General features: G+C 40.0%; 1 protein-coding gene across 3 annotated transcripts in view; it reads right to left on the bottom strand.

Annotated features, from left to right (window-relative positions):
- Positions 1 to 16,024, bottom strand: part of Hcfc2 (host cell factor C2) — a 69,247-nt gene that overhangs the window by 12,592 nt on the left and 40,631 nt on the right. For 2 of the 3 annotated variants that reach the window (XM_045152430.1, XM_045152429.1), the window contains exons 11-13: positions 11,755 to 11,946; positions 10,854 to 10,927; positions 8,719 to 8,853 (exon numbers count right to left, since the gene is read on the bottom strand). In XM_045152430.1, the coding sequence (XP_045008365.1) occupies positions 8,719 to 8,853; positions 10,854 to 10,927; positions 11,755 to 11,946 (401 nt within the window). The remainder of the gene's footprint in view (positions 1 to 8,718; positions 8,854 to 10,853; positions 10,928 to 11,754; positions 11,947 to 16,024) is intronic. The other variant, XM_045152431.1, reaches the window with a different exon arrangement.

Here is a 16,024-nt window from a genome sequence, read left to right as displayed (position 1 = left end):
AAAGAATGATTATATCTGTGTTCAAAGAAATCAAAGGAATCAAAGAAGAAAACAAACTACTGATGGAGTCCCCAGAGAACACAGGAGGTCAATATAAGACATGAGTAAGGAAGTAGGAATAATGAAAATATACCAATAAGAAATACTAGAAATGCAAAACAGAATAAATCAAATAGAAAACTCTGTAGAAAATCTCACCAGTAGAATGGATCAAGGAGAGGACAGAATGTCTAACTAGAAGACCAGGTGGCAGATCTAATACACTCCAACAAAGAGAAAGACAAACTAATAGGAAGGCATGAATGGGAATTTCAAGACACTGGGGACACTATGAAGAGATCAAATATAAGAATTCAGGATACAAATCTGGGTGTAGTGGCTTATGCATTTAATCCTAGCACTCAGGAGGCAGAGGTAGGTGGATCATTGTGAGTTTAAGGCTACCCTGAGACTATATAGTCAATTCAAGGTCAGCCTGGGCTACAGCAAGACCCTACCTCCAAAAAAAAAAAAATTGTTTCAGGGTATAGTAGAAGGAGAAGAATTTCACTCCAAGGGCATAGAAGGTATCTTCAACAAAATCATAGAAGAAAATTCCCCCTAAGTAGGGAGATGCCAATACAGATACAGGAAACCTTTAGAACATCAAACAGACTATCAGGAAAGAACCTCTCAATGTCATATTATAAACTACTAAACACACAAAGCAAAGAAATATATTGAAAGCAGTTAGAAAACCCAAGTCACATATAAAGGCAAGCTTATCAGGATAACAGCAGATTATTCAACACAAACTTTAAAAGCCAGATCTTGGAATGGTATATTCCAAGTTCTACAGATAACAACTGTCAACCAAGATTACTTTATCCGGAAAAACTATCCATCCAAATTGATGGAGAAAAAAGGACATTCCACAACAAAAACAGACTAAAAGACTATATGACCACTAATTTCTACAGAAAATACTTAAAGGGATCCTTCATGCTGAAGAGAAAGAAAAGCATACACATAAGGAAACAGGAAAAAATAAACCACATAATAATTAATAGAAGAAAATAAAGGAAGTCAGGCATGGTGGTGCACGCTATAATCCCAGCACTCAGGAGGCAGAGGTAGGAGGATCGCCATGAGTTCGAGGCCACCCTGAGACTACATAGTGAATTCCAGGTCAGCCTGGGCTAGAGTGAGACCCTACCTCAAAAAATAAAAATAAAAATAAAAACAACAAAAAAAGGAGAGAATAAAGGAGGGACTGGAGATATAGCTTAGTGGTTAAGACACTTGACTGCAAAACCTAAGGACTCAGGTTTGACTCCCCAGTACCCACATAAGTTAGATGCACAAGAGGTGGCACATGCATCTGGAGTTCGTTTGCAGTGGGTGGAGGAACTGGTGTGCCCATTCTCTCTCTCTCTCTCTCTCTCAAATAAATAAAAATAAAATAAATCAAATATTTTTTAAGAAAGTAAAGGAAAACCAGGAAGAACTACAAAACAAGAAGAATGGCAAGAATGAATGCTTACTTTTCAATAATAACTCTTAATATCATCAGCCTCAATGCCCCAACCAAAAGCCAGGCTTACAGACTGGGTTAAAAAGTAGGATCCAGCTGTGCATAGTGGCACATGCCTTTAATCCCAGCACTTGGGAGGCAGAGGTAGGATGATCACCATGAGTTAGAGGCTACTCTGAGAATACATAGTGAATTCCAGGTCAGCCTGGACTAGAGTGAAAACCCACCTCAAAAAAAAAAAAAAAAAAAAAAGAAATGACAGAATCCTTCTATTTGTATCCTCCAAAAAACTCACCTTTCCATAAAAGATGGACACTATCTTGGGGTGAAAGGATGGTGTTGCAGTCAGGTTCACATTGCTGGTAGATATCACCCAACCAAGAGCAGCTTATGGAAAAAAGAGGTTTATTTTGGTTTACAGACTTGAGGGGAAGCTCCATGATGGCAGGGGAAAACGATGGCATGAGCAGAGGGTGGACATCAACCCCTGACCAACATCAGGTGGACAAAAGAAACAGGAGAATGTACCCAACACTGACATGGGGAAACTGGCTATAACACCCATAAGACAATCCCCAACAATGCACTCCCCTCCAGGAGGCACTAATTCCCAAATCTCCATCAGCTGGGAACCTGGCATTCAGAACACCTGAGTTTTTTTCAGGGGGACACCTGAATCAAACCACCACATTCTTCCCCTAGCCCCCATGAATTGATATCCATACATGATGTAAAATACAATGCACTCAGTCTAACTTAAAAGTCCCCATAGTTTTTATCAATCCCAATGATGTTCAAACATCCCCCTAGTCCAAGATCTTTTAACTGAGCCATAATTCCAAAAAATCCCCCCAAAGCCCATAATGGCACAGAATAAACATTCACACTGCAAAAGATGGCATTGGGCATAGCAAAGAAATATTCAACCAATACAAGATTTAAAACAACCAAACACCAAACTCTGTAATTCTAAGTCCAACAACTCTATCAGTGACAAATCTCCAAGTCTGATAATTCTAACCAGCCACAAGTCTCTGGAGTTCCAATTCCGCTCCTCCAGCTAGGCTACTCAAGGTCCTGGAAAACTTCATCGGAGCTGGCAGCTCTCCTTAGCAGCCATCTTGTGGTCCTGGCATCTCCACTGGGTCACCACTGCAAACCACGGTTCATCCTCACAGCTCCATTTAGTCTCCATGCAGGCATACAGCAAACCTGCTTCACACTGCCCATGGCCATTTCCAAAACACAAGGCTGTGTTACAAACTCAATGACCCTCTTTCCTGCATTTCTTATACTCCACAGTACCAGGTAGGGTGCCAATTTGTTAATTGGGGGGGAATAAAGAAGATTTTTTTTTAAATTTTTATTTATTTATTTATTTGAGAGCGACAGACAGACAGAGAAAGACAGATAGAGGGAGAGAGAGAGAATGGGCGCGCCAGGGCTTCCAGCCTCTGCAAACAAACTCCAGACGCGTGCGCCCCCTTGTGCATCTGGCTAACGTGGGACCTGGGGAACCGAGCCTCGAACCGGGGTCCTTAGGCATCACAGGCAAGCACTTAACTGCTACGCCATCTCTCCAGCCCTAAAGAAGATTTTGAATAACAGGACACTCCTTGAGCACTCAGGTCCCTTCAAAAGAGTCTACATTCTTCCTGTTGCCCCAACTCAATTCAGCTGGCCCAATTTCAAAGGTTGTAGTCTCTCAATTTCAGCTGAATGGGCAGCAGTTCACCCAAAGATTTTTCTTTCTGTGCCATATCCCTCTGCTCACACCAGTTCATTTTTAAGCAATGCAACCCTACACAACTTCTCAGTACATGGGCATAAAAGCAAGCTTCCCACACAAACTGCTAGCCCAGTCCAGGCAAAGCTCTTTCTCACCCTCATAAACCAAACCTCAGTCCATAGGTCTTACTGCATTCTGGCCTTTCAACTCTGACCAGAACAGTCCATCAAGCTGTATTTATAGCACTGCAAGGTGTCTCTTAGGCCAAGGTTTCAAATCCTCCCACACTCCTCTTGAAAATCAGATCCAAAAGGCCAAAACCATACAGTCAGGTGTCTAGCAGCAACCCCACTTCTCGGTACCACTTTACTGTTGCAGTCAGGTTCACATTGCTGGTAGATATCACCCAGCCAAGAGCACCTTATGGGAAAAAGAGGTTTATTTTGGCTTACAGGCTTGAGGAGAAGCTCCACAATGGCAGGGGAAAATTATGGCATGAGAAGAGGGTGGACATCACTCCCTGGCCAATGTAAGGTGGGCAACAGGAACAGGAGAGTGTGCCCAACACTGGCAAGGGGAAACTGGCTATAATACCCATAAGACCTCCCCCAACAATACACTGCCTCCAGGAAGTGTTAAATCCCATATCTCTATCAGCTGGGAACCTAGCATTCAGAATACCTGAGTTTATGGGGGACACCTGAATCAAACCACCACAGATGGAAAATGGTATTTCAAGAGAATGGGCCTACTGAGAAATCTTGCTGGAACTGAGCTGATAACCTCCTCCATGTAGACCAGCTGACAGAAAGCTGGAAGAAGCCATTCTACATGTAGTTCAATGGGAGAAAAAGATACCACCAGTGAAGATATTCAACAGTGGACACTGCAAGCCTTATAATTGGGTAGCCAGCCCAAATGAGCCAACGGGTGCAATAGTGGCACATCTGTCATGGTGGAAACCAACTGCCCTCCAATTGGACTGGAGGCCCTCTCCATGGGGGGACACACATCCCTGATACTGAAAACTTAAAACAGGGGTACTCATGAACCCTAGGGGTGTAACATCTGATGATGTCTGGAAAAATGTATATACTATGCTTATCAAACTGCCCAGTAAGCACTTCTCTTAATATTTATACCCTTATATTAATGCTACTCTCACTTTGGGTAGAGAATCTTCTCTTTTCAGATGGCAGTGACTTTGGGATGACTCAGAAGGTATCATAGTTCTAGAAAGAAGTGACTGGAGTACTGAGTAACATCTCAATCACACCTTTCAAGGCTCAGGGTCTAATGTGGAAGAGGTGGCAGAAAGAATGTAAGAGCCAAAGGAAGGGTAGGACTCCTTACAATGTGCTCCCTCCAGACACAAAATGGCCTGGATATCCATGACCTCACAGTGCCTGACACTACCTACACAAGACCATCATAAGAGGAGGAAAAGATCATGACATCAAAATAAAAGAGAAACTGATTGAGAGGAGGAGGGGATATGATGGAGAATAGAATTTCAAAAGGGAAAGTTGGGGGGGGTGGGAGGGTATTACCATGTGATATTTTTTATAATCATGGAAAATGTTAATAAAAATTAAGAAATAAGAAAAAAGAAAATGGGCCTAAAAACAAGCAGGTACTGCCATCCTAATATCTCACAGGATACATTTCAAACCAACATTAGTTAGGAAAGATAAAAAGATTACTTTATACTGATTAAAGGGACAATCCAACAGGAGGACATTACAATTTTAAATATATGTGCACCAAACACGCAGACTGCCAATTTCATCAAACACTATTAGACTTAGGTAACATATAACACAAACACAATTGTAGCAGGTGACTTCAATATCCCACTTTCATGAACTGACAGGTCATCCCAGCAAAAAATAAACAAACAGAGAAGCATCTGGATTAAGTGAGGTCATAAAACAAATGGACCTAGCAGATAACTACAGAACATTCCATCTAAATGCTGCAGAATTTTTAAAAACCATTAGCCCACCAGAGCTCATAGGATTTTTTTTTCTTTTTTTCTTTTCTTTTTTTTTTTTAAACCCAACAGACTGACTTTTTTGTTTTGTTTTGTTTTGGGGGGTAGGGTCTCACTCTAGACTAGGCTGACCTGGAATTCACTATGGAGTCTCAGGGTGGCCTTGAACTCACGGTGATCCTTCCACCTCTGCCTCCGAAGTCTGGGATTAAAGGCGTGTGCCACCACACCTGGCTTTTTTTTTTTTAATAGAGAGGGAGAGAACTGGCACGTCAGGGTCTCAAGCCCCTGCAATCAAACTCCAGAAATGTTCACCTTGAGCATTTGCATGAATTTGGGCACCTGATGGCTTACGTGAGACCTGGAGAGTTTGTACATGGGTCCTTAGGCTTCGTAAGCAAGCACCTTAACCACTAAGCCATCTCTCCAGCCCTCTTTTTTTCTTCTTTATAACAGAGAGAGAGACTTGGTGCACCAGGGCCTCCAGCCATTGCAACTGAACTCCAGATGTATGCACCACCTTGTGCATAGTGTGTGACCTTATGCACTTGCATCATCTTGTGCATCTTGTTTTCATGGGACTTAGAGAATCAAACATGAGTCCTTAGGCTTCATAGACAAATGCCTTAACAGCTAAGACATCTCTTCATCCCAGAACATTCCATCAAAATGCTGCAGAATAAACGTTCTTTACAGTAGCACATGGAACATTTTTTAAAATAGACCATATATTAAGACACAAAGCAAATCTTAACAAATACAGGAAAACTGAAATAATTTCTTATACTCTATCTGATCACAAAATCATGGAAACTAAATAGTACACAACTAAATGATGAAGGGTCAATGAAGAAATCAATGAGGAAATAAGAAAATTCATTGAATAAAATGATAATGAGAACACAACATACCAAAACCTTTGGTACATAAGGAAAGCGGTCCTGAGAAGGAAATTTATAGCCTTAAGTGCCTATATTAAGAAATTAGAAAGGTCACAAGTAAACAACTTAATGATTCACCTTTTAAGGCCTTGGAAAACAAACAAGACAAATCAAACATCAGTAGACAGAAGAAATAATGATGGTTAGGGAAGAAATTAATGAAATGAAAAACAAAACAAAATACAAAGAACCAATGAAATAAAGAGTTGGTTCTTTACCCAGGCCCAGAAAGCCAAGTGCCACATGTTCTCTCTCATATGTGGATCCTAGCTACAGATGATTGGGCTTTTGCGTGAGAATGAAAATACTTAGTAGCAGAGGCCAGTAAGGTAAAAAGGAGACATAAAGGGTAGAGAAAGGAAGGGAGGAGGATACTTAATAGGTTGATATTATATATATATAAATACAATGATTGTAATGGGAGGTAATATGATGGAGAATGGAATTTCAAATGGGAAAGTGTGGGGGTGGGAAGGGAGGGAATTACCATGGGATATATTTTATAATCATGGAAAATGTAAATAAAAATTTTTAATTAAAAAAAAAACAAACAATGGAACATGATATAAAATAAAAAAAAAAGAGTTGGTTCTTTAAAAGATTAAAGAAAGCTGATAAACCCTTAGCAAATTTGACCAAAAAAGAGAAGAGACACAAATCAATAAAATTAGAGATGAAAAGGTACCATTACGACAGATATCAATGAAATTCAGAATGTTTAGACTTTAATGTGAGTTAGAGTAAAAATTTGTAGCAGAGGCCAGTAAGCTAGAAAGGGGCTGTAAGGAAGGGATCAAAGGGGAGGACCTATTATATAAGTAGATAAATGGATTACTGGGGATGGAATGGCCCAAGTGAAGTCAAGGGAAGACAATGAGTAAAGGAAGGGTAGAGGGAGGGTTAATCAAAATCTAACATGTTATGAATAAGCCATATGGAAACCTACTTTTTTGGACAATGGTGCACCCAGAAACCATAGATTGTTAGTAGAAAAGTTTCAGCGCCAGGAATGGGACACCTTACAATGAGTTGTTGGCCAGGGAGGTCCCTGATGCCCCCAAAACAATACAGGTCATTGCCAAGGCTCTTGGTTTCCCACCAGGAATAGATGGTAAGACCCTATTGCTGAAGACTCCACATGCCTGGGCTGCAAGATCACTGAGAAATCCTGCTAGAGCTGAGCTGAAAACCTCCTCTGTGTAGACCACCTGACAGAAAACTGGAAAAAGCCACGTTGCATGCAGCCTTATGAGAGAGAGATGTTATCAGTACACTCTATAAGCCTTAAGTTTGGCCACCCAGGCCAAATGAGCAAACAGGTACAATAATGGCATGTCTGTTGTGGGGGGGGGGAACCAATTGCTCACTAATTGGACTGCAGGGAGGCCTGCTCCATAGGACAGAATACATGCTTGGTACTGAAAACCTATGATGGGTGGAGGTCATGAGCTATAGGGTTGTCTAATGCCTGCTGGTGTCTGGTTAAATGAATATATATGCTCACCAAACTACTCTGTAAGCACTTCTCTTAGTGCTTGTAATGCTACATCACTTTTGGTTAGAGAAGCTTCTCTTTTCAGATGGTGGTGACCTCTGGGATTACTGAAAAGGCACTATAGTAACAGAGGAGTGTTCAGCACTGAAATATCTCTAACACACCTTCCAAAGCTCAGAGTCCATTGCAGAAGAATTGGCAGAAAGAATGTAAGAGCCAAAGGAAGGGTAAAATTGATTACAATTCACTTGTCCACACACAAAATGGCCTGAATATTTATGACCTCACAGTGCCTGGTACCACCTACAGAAGACCCTCATAATAGGAGGAAAAGATGATAATGACATTAAGATAAAAAAGAGACTAATTGAAAGGGGGGAGTAGATGTGATGGAGAGCAGATTTGTGAAGGGGAAAGTGGGGAAGGGAATTATCATCATTCATTGTCTGTAATTTATGGAATTTGCACATAAAAAGAATAAACAAAAATAAAAACACAAGAAATTTAAAAACAATCAAACACATCCCAAAAGGGAAAAAAAAAAAAAGAAACCCAGTTAAGTCATTATAACCTTTTATTTATTTATTTATTTTTATTTTTGGAGGTAGTGTTTTGCTTTAGTACAGGCTGGCCTGGAATTCACTATGTACTCTCAAGAGTGCCCTTGTACTCATGGCAATCCTCCTACCTCTACCTCCCAAGTGCTGGGATTAAAGGCATGCACCACCATGCCCAGCCTTATAGACCTTTTAAATGACATTATTATGGCCTATTCTGTAAAAAGAGCCTAATAGAGAATACAATGTAACTATGTATACAGAATTCCCAATTATAAATTTTGGAAATATCCTACCTTCATTTAAGTGACTTGAATCAGCATTAAAAAAATTTACTCTGTTCATAATTCACTTTTTTTTTTGTTTAGTTTATTCTGAGGTTTTGTTTTTATAAAGCTAGGAATTGAACCCAAACTTCACACATACTAGAAAAGCACTCTACCCCCAGCAAGGCTTTAACTCACAATGTAGAAGATGTATCAGTAGTTACCTTTGACATACTTTGTTTCCCTTTTGGCAGCAAATAGAACTGGCTCACCAAAGCTGTGTTACTTTTAAAAATGCCCACATCACACCACTGCTGTTCTGCTTTCATGGTGGCCACTGGATTTGAAGGTATCTCTTTCTGATTTTAGAGAAAGAAATATTTATGAAGACTTTGTTGAGCACATGAGAAATTACACTAAAAAATTCCATGCAGTGATCCTACAAGTATGTATATGGGTAAATACCACACATTAACAGCTCATAAGTAAAAAGGGCGTAACAGATTAGGTCAACTGATAGTGAAAGGGGGATGCCAATTCAAACACAGGGAGTGGCAGGCATTCTCCAGGTCAGTAGCTCTGTATATCAACCTGGCTGGAGTTAGCATGCTTTCCAATAGTGACATGTCAAAATGCCAGCTGTTTTATAGAACACTGTCATCTCAGAGACTCTCAGAAAATGGAGTCCCTTTAGTGAAATATTACAACTTGCTCCAAAAGAAGCAAAGAAAAGTTCATTCCAAGCTGGCTTTTTTCTAAATTCAAAACCAACTAGCAGAAATTCAGTGATCTTTGCATTTGAAATACCTGTGATTCTCCAAACCTAAAAGGAGAAAGAAATGTTCAAAACTAAAATAGAACTTGAATATACTTTAGTATACACTAAAAAGAAAAATAGATTAATACTTTTACATTTTTTGCCCTGCTTTAAAAACAAACTTTCTCTACCTTAAACTACTTTTAGTGATAAGTGAATTATACTTATCCCTGGAACTAACCTTTTTAAGCCATCTTCTTATAAATGAGACACTGTTTCCAGAAGCTCAAAACAAATGTGCACTTCAGTTATTTATTTCTGTCTTAAATATATAACAGCAGAGGTACATGCTTATCATTCACATCGCTTGTCATTTAGGCTAGCATACATGACAGTGAACTAACTAGAAGAATCTTTAAGGTTAAAAAAGTGAATAGCTTAAGCTTGTCTTGATTTTTTTAAGGTGTAAAAACTCTTCAATCACATTTATAAAACAACTGGCTCCAACTGAAATAACAAACACAATTGTGACTGGTGAATCATAAAACAGATTCAAGAGAAAAAGTTCAGTTTAATAATTCTTCCTTGAGAAAAATCTAAGAACTCTAAGACTTAACATTCTGGAAAGGTGAAGACTAATGAAATCAAAACCCAGAAGAGTAAAAAGAAAAATTATACACAATTCTTAAAGTTTCTAAAAGGTAAACATTTGAGCAAATGAAAATCCTCACAGCAATAAAGTTGAAACAAGAAGCTTTTTAAAAACCCTCAAAAATATGTGTATATGTCTGCATTATCCTTTTATTTACCTAGTTAAGACAACTGTGGGTTTTGTTGGTGGTGGTTATTTTTTTGTTTTGTTTTGTTTTTTCAACGTAGGGTCTCACTATAGCCCAAGCTGACCTGGAATTCACTATACAGTCTCAGCATGGCCTTGAACTCATGGTGATCCTCCTACCTCTGCCTCCCGAGTGCTGGGATTAAAAGCGTGTGCCACCACGCCCGGCCAATTGTGGTGTATTTTCTGAGGCACTTTCTAGCATAGTGCTATGAAAATCACTTGTGGCTTTCCACACAACAACCCAATGTGACAGACTACTGGGCTCTCCTACGGGTACGCCAATTCATCAGTGCAACGCTCTCTGTGTTCCTATGTGGTAGTTATAAACAGAACCTTGTAAATCTTCCTGTTCTATAACAAGTCCTTTTAATGACTAATGTAATTTACATACACACACATATACACATATGTATGTAGATTTAAATGCATGTAAAGCATAGAAAGAATGAAGAAAGTAAAAACTATCTATGGCCCACAACCTGGAAATGGTCATTTAGCAGTTTACAGCGCACTGTGAGTGGGTACATATGTGTGAATGCATTATGAGTAGCCCCGTTATCACAATTTGATCACAGATAGGTATTATTATTATCATCATCATATAAAGCTTTTTTTCACTAAACACTTTCTTACCAACCACTGATTTCTAAGTTTACAACAACTCCTTACTAAATGAGAGCTTTGATGATGCTGGGAGTTGCTCAGCATCTATAAGCACACACTCATGAGTGGCATGCATCATCACCAGGCCATGTACTTACAGAAAGGGGCACAGCTGCAGCATGCACCTCTATACGGCTGATCTTAGTTGCAGGCAGAGCACAGGTTTCATCCACTGAAAATGAAACAATATTCTGTTAAGTATTAAATAACCACTTAGATATACTAAAACACAATTTGCATATAGGTATTTAGTACTCTATAAAAATAATAGGCAGTAAATTCATGTTAATTTTGTGACAATACATTTTGTGACAATCAAAAAAAACCCACAGGAAAAACAGCCATAGGAAGAATCAGAATAATTTAGAAATATGGACCATTTCACTCAAATTAATTCATACAGTTCCTTCTCATAAGGGTTTGAGGTCTAGCTAGATTACCAGATAATATTTACCAAAGATGAAATGCAGTTCATATTGCAAAAGATCAAAAATTACAAACCAACCAAGTTAATCTGTAGTCTAAAACTAATATTTCCTAAGGAAAAAAGTTTGCTGAGCTTATTCATGGCAGGGGAGGGACGCAACAACTCAGTGCATGCTAATCAGCAAGGAAGAGCTTATACCAGGGCTGGGAATGTAGCTCGGAATGTCATGAGCATGGTTCTGGGGGTTCAGCACCACAAGTCAACAAAAACTCCTTCTCAATATCTTGAGGATCACAGAAGCTACAGACAGGTGTGAAGGTACACACACCTGTAATCTCGGCACTTGGGAGGCCGAAGGAGGAGGATGATTGAAGAGGTCAGCCTGGGCTAGATAGTAAGTTCCTGTCTCAGAAAAAAAGTAAAAGCAACAAAACAGTATTGATATAATTAACTTAACTGAACTGTTTTATGATTCTATCCAAGATGAAATACAATTCCTGTGTAAGACAAATAAGTTTGATGCTTATATGCATAAATGGTTTAAAATACAGTATGTGAAACACATTTCAAACCTTCAGATTTGGTACTGAATGTTGTTAGTGAAGTTTCATCTTTAACAACAGCCCCATTTGTACTGGAGGATTCAGTTTTAATGGTCTGCTGGGTTACCATAGTTTGTGTGCTGGATCCTGAAGTTTCAGGGATTACTGTTCTTATGTCCAGGTAACTACTTAGTACACCTACATTTGCTGAAGTGTGAGGACCTGAGTTTAAAGGGAAAAGATTAATTATTAGTTTAATAGCTGGAGATAATAATTGAATCTTATTGTTTTTGTTATCTATTTCTTGGTGCTTTAAGTTTTATAATTCATAAACATAAGCATCAAAAATAGTACAATATGGATTAACCATTAGGCATAAAATAAAAAGTGCACTCCATCTTCAATGGAAGTCTAACTTCTCAGGTCCCTCTTCCACTCTTTTTATTTATTTATTTATTTATTTTGATTTTTTGAGGTAGGGTCTCACTCTATACCAGGCTGACCTGGAATTCACTATGGAGTCTCAGGGTGGCCTCGAACTCCTGGCGATCCTTCTACCTCTGCCTCCTGAGTGCTGGGATTAAAGGCGTGTGCCACCATGCCTGGCCCCTCTTCCACTTTTAAATACTGAATCAGTCTTCTCTACTAAATCAGAGGCTAAATGGATTTGTCTCTTATTTTAGGGGGTTAAAGAAATGGAGGTTATTAGTTAGAATTTCCTCAACTTTCTGTTTTCTCCTGACCCAAACTAGAAATGTAAGCCCATCTCTTCTTAGTCTTCTCTCTTGTTGTGGAAGATGAGATTACCTTTCTCTCAAGGTAGTGTGTGCCCCATTCCTTTCCCCATGGTTTGGAATCTTCATTCAGTAGTCATCTCTGTCTCTTCAGGATTTGGGGAATTTTTTAAAAAAAATATTTCTGTAGCTTTCTCATCTATTTATTTATTTATTTAAGAGCGACAGACACAGAGAGAAAGACAGATAGAGGGAGAGAGAATGGGCGCGCCAGGGCTTCCAGCCTCTGCAAACGAACTCCAGACGCATGCGCCCCCTTGTGCATCTGGCTAACGTGGGACCTGGGGAACTGAGCCTCGAACTGGGGTCCTTAGGCTTCACAGGCAAGCGCTTAACCACTAAGCCATCTCTCCAGCCCCATTTGGGGAATTTTTCATCAAGTCTCCCAAGCAAATAAACATGAATCTTCCTTGACCTACAAGCCAGTCCAGTTACCATTTTCCCCCCACTAACATTCTTCTGAGTAATTTCTATTTTCTTGACCTCCTCCCCTGGTTTTTAGGACATGATACTCCAATGAAAAAGTTCCATCAAATACCAGTGAGTTCTACAGAACACTTTTCACTTTTCATTTACTTAACTCTTCTGCAAGGTAAGTAATGCTGGCCACACACATTCCTTTCTGAAGCTGTTGCTTTCTACGACTTACTCATGCATTGCACAATACTGAATGACATGACTATCAGACATCACGTTTATTCCTATGACTGTAAAACAAAGCAGGCAGCTCATGCCCAGTGAGCTCTCACCTGGTAGACAGTCATATAGAGTCACACACAGTGATGGCCACCATAGAGGGGAAAGAAAAACAAACATTGTTGTGGGAAGTGATTAGAAAACTTGTTTGAAGTTCTTTTCCAGGAAGTGCATAAAGATAAGAGATGTAGTAGAAAGCATTTTCTCTTTTCCTAACCTAAGGGTTCCCTTCTCAATCTCTTCACTTAGGTTCTCTTTTTCAAATGATGCTTTCTTTATATTCTGTTGTTCCTAAGCTGTCTTTTCTCCTCTTGTCTATTTTCCTTGTGCTTTAAATAGCACTTATGAACCATTCATCTATCAAATCCGTATGACCAGACACTGCAGCTGTGGGAACCCAATGGTAAACAAGTCAAGACCCAGCTCTTATGGAACTTACACTGTACACAATTTCTAAATGTGTCCTTCTGGCTAAGGGTTCTTCAACTCCAGACCTAAGTATTGAACTGCCCTCTAAAAATCTTCACCAGCATGTCCTCACATGCCCAGGCTGGTCTCAAAACTCCCTGCTGTCCTCAGCCTCTCAAGTGTTAGGATTATAGCTATGAGCCACAACACCTATTATGTACAGAGTTAAAGTCAAAGTTGAACTTTGTTCCAAATCTGCTCTTTGTTCCTATCATTTGTTTAGATGAAATGTAGTGGTGTCCATCCTAATATTCAACAACAAAAGACCATGGGAATCATATGTGACCCACTTTTTCTCTCATACCCTACCCGATGTCAAGTTTAATAAATATTTGTATTTTTTTGTTCATTTTTATTTATTTATTTATCTGAGAGTGACAGAGAGAGAGAGAGAGAAAGAGAGAGAGGGAGAGAGGCACGCCAGGGCTTCCAGCTGCTGCAAATGAACTCCAGATGTGTGCGCCCCCTTGTGCATCTGGCTAACGTGGGTCCTGGGGAATTGAGTCTCGAACCAGGGTCCTTAGGCTTTGCAGGCAAGCGCTTAACCACTAAGCCATCTCTCCAGCCCTGTATTTTTTTTTTTTTTTTTGATGCAGGGTCTCACTTTAGCTCAGCTTGACCTGGAACTTACTCTGTAGCACAGGTTGACCTTGAACTCATGGCAATCTTCTCAAGTGCTGGGATTATAGGCATGGGCCATCACACCTGGCTATAAATGTAACTTTCTAAAAACCCCTTATACTATATTTGTTAAGTGGTATGTCTACCACATCTCATACACTGCTTTTGTCTTTATGCACTTCCTGGAAAAGAACTTCAAACAAGTTTTCTAATCACTTCTCACAGCAATGTTTGTTTCTCATGATGGGAGTTTTCCTTTGGGAGAAAAAGAAAATCTAATCACACTACCCCTTTACTTCTGAAAATGCTCCTTAGCAGCTACACCAGCCTGTGGAAAAAAAGTCAAACACCTGTTAACCTATGACTGGGTATCCATTCCATGACATAGTGTATGCTGTGCCAAGCACTGCCAAACAGCCACTGGTTTTACCATCTGCCTAACATTACTCAAAGTATCTTACACATTAGGATTTAGAAAGCTTTAAGATTCTAAAATCTCAAAGTTCAAGTTTGCTTTCAGCATGTAAGCTTCTTTGTAAGATAGAAAATCATTGTAACTTAAGTTGAAGTCCAGAGCCAAATTTTTATTTATTTATTTATATATTTGGTTTTGTGAGTTAGGGTCTCACTCTAGCCCAGGCTGACCTGGAATGCATTCTATATTCTCAGGGTGGCCTTGAACTCTCGGCAATCCTCCTACCTCTGCCTCCTGAGTGCTGGGATTAAAGGCATGCACCACCACACCAGGCAGAGCCAAATTTTTATAAATGCAACCAAACAATTACTTTACATTAAGAAAGGCTGCCACGGGCTGGAGAGATGGCTTGGCAGTTAAGCGCTTGCCTGTGAAGCCTAAGGACCCCGGTTCGAGGCTCGGTTCCCCAGGTCCCACGTTAGCCAGATGCACAAGGGGGTGCACGCGTCTGGAGTTCGTTTGCAGAGGCTGGAAGCCCTGGTGCGCCCATTCTCTCTCTCTCCCTCTATCTGTCTTTCTCTCTCTGACTGTCGCTCTCAAATAAATAAATTATTAAAAAAAAAAAAAAAGGCTGCCTGCCAGCCTGGGTCCAATTACTTTAAAAAGCCAGATGCACAAAGTGGCACATGCACCTGGAATTCATTTGCAGAGGCAAGAGGCCATGGTGCACCCATTCTCTCTCTTCCCAAGTAAATATATAAATAAAAAGAAAAATGGAAATAAAAAACATTTTATATTACACCAAGCATGCTGGTGTACACCTTTAATCCCAGCACTTGGGAGGCTGAAGTAGGAGTTGCCATGAGTTCAAGACCACCCTAAGACCACATACTGAATTCCAGGTCAGCCTGAGCCAGAGCTAGAGCAAGATCCTACCTCAAAAACCCAGTCAATTTTTTTTTTTTAATTTCTTATTTGAGAGCGACAGACACAGAGAGAAAGACAGATAGAGGCAGAGAGAGAGAAAGAATGGGCACGCCAGGGCTTCCAGCCTCTGCAAACGAACTCCAGACGTGTGCGCCCCCTTGTGCATCTGGCTAACGTGGGACCTGGGGAACCAAGCCTCGATTCTCCAGGACCCATGTTAGCCAGATGCACAAGAGGGCACACGCGTCTGGAGTTCGTTTCCAGAGGCTGGAAGCTCTGGCGTGCCCATTCTTTCTCTCTCTCTGCCTCCTTCTCTCTGTCACTCTCAAATAAATAAATAAAAAATGAACAAAAAAAAATTTAAAAAAATATTTATATT

This window comes from Jaculus jaculus, chromosome 6 (genome assembly GCF_020740685.1).
Source record: "Jaculus jaculus isolate mJacJac1 chromosome 6, mJacJac1.mat.Y.cur, whole genome shotgun sequence".
NCBI classification, from domain to species: domain Eukaryota; kingdom Metazoa; phylum Chordata; class Mammalia; order Rodentia; family Dipodidae; genus Jaculus; species Jaculus jaculus.
The sequence above is the reverse complement of the archived record's forward strand: the minus strand, read 5'-3'. Positions and strand labels throughout refer to the sequence as shown.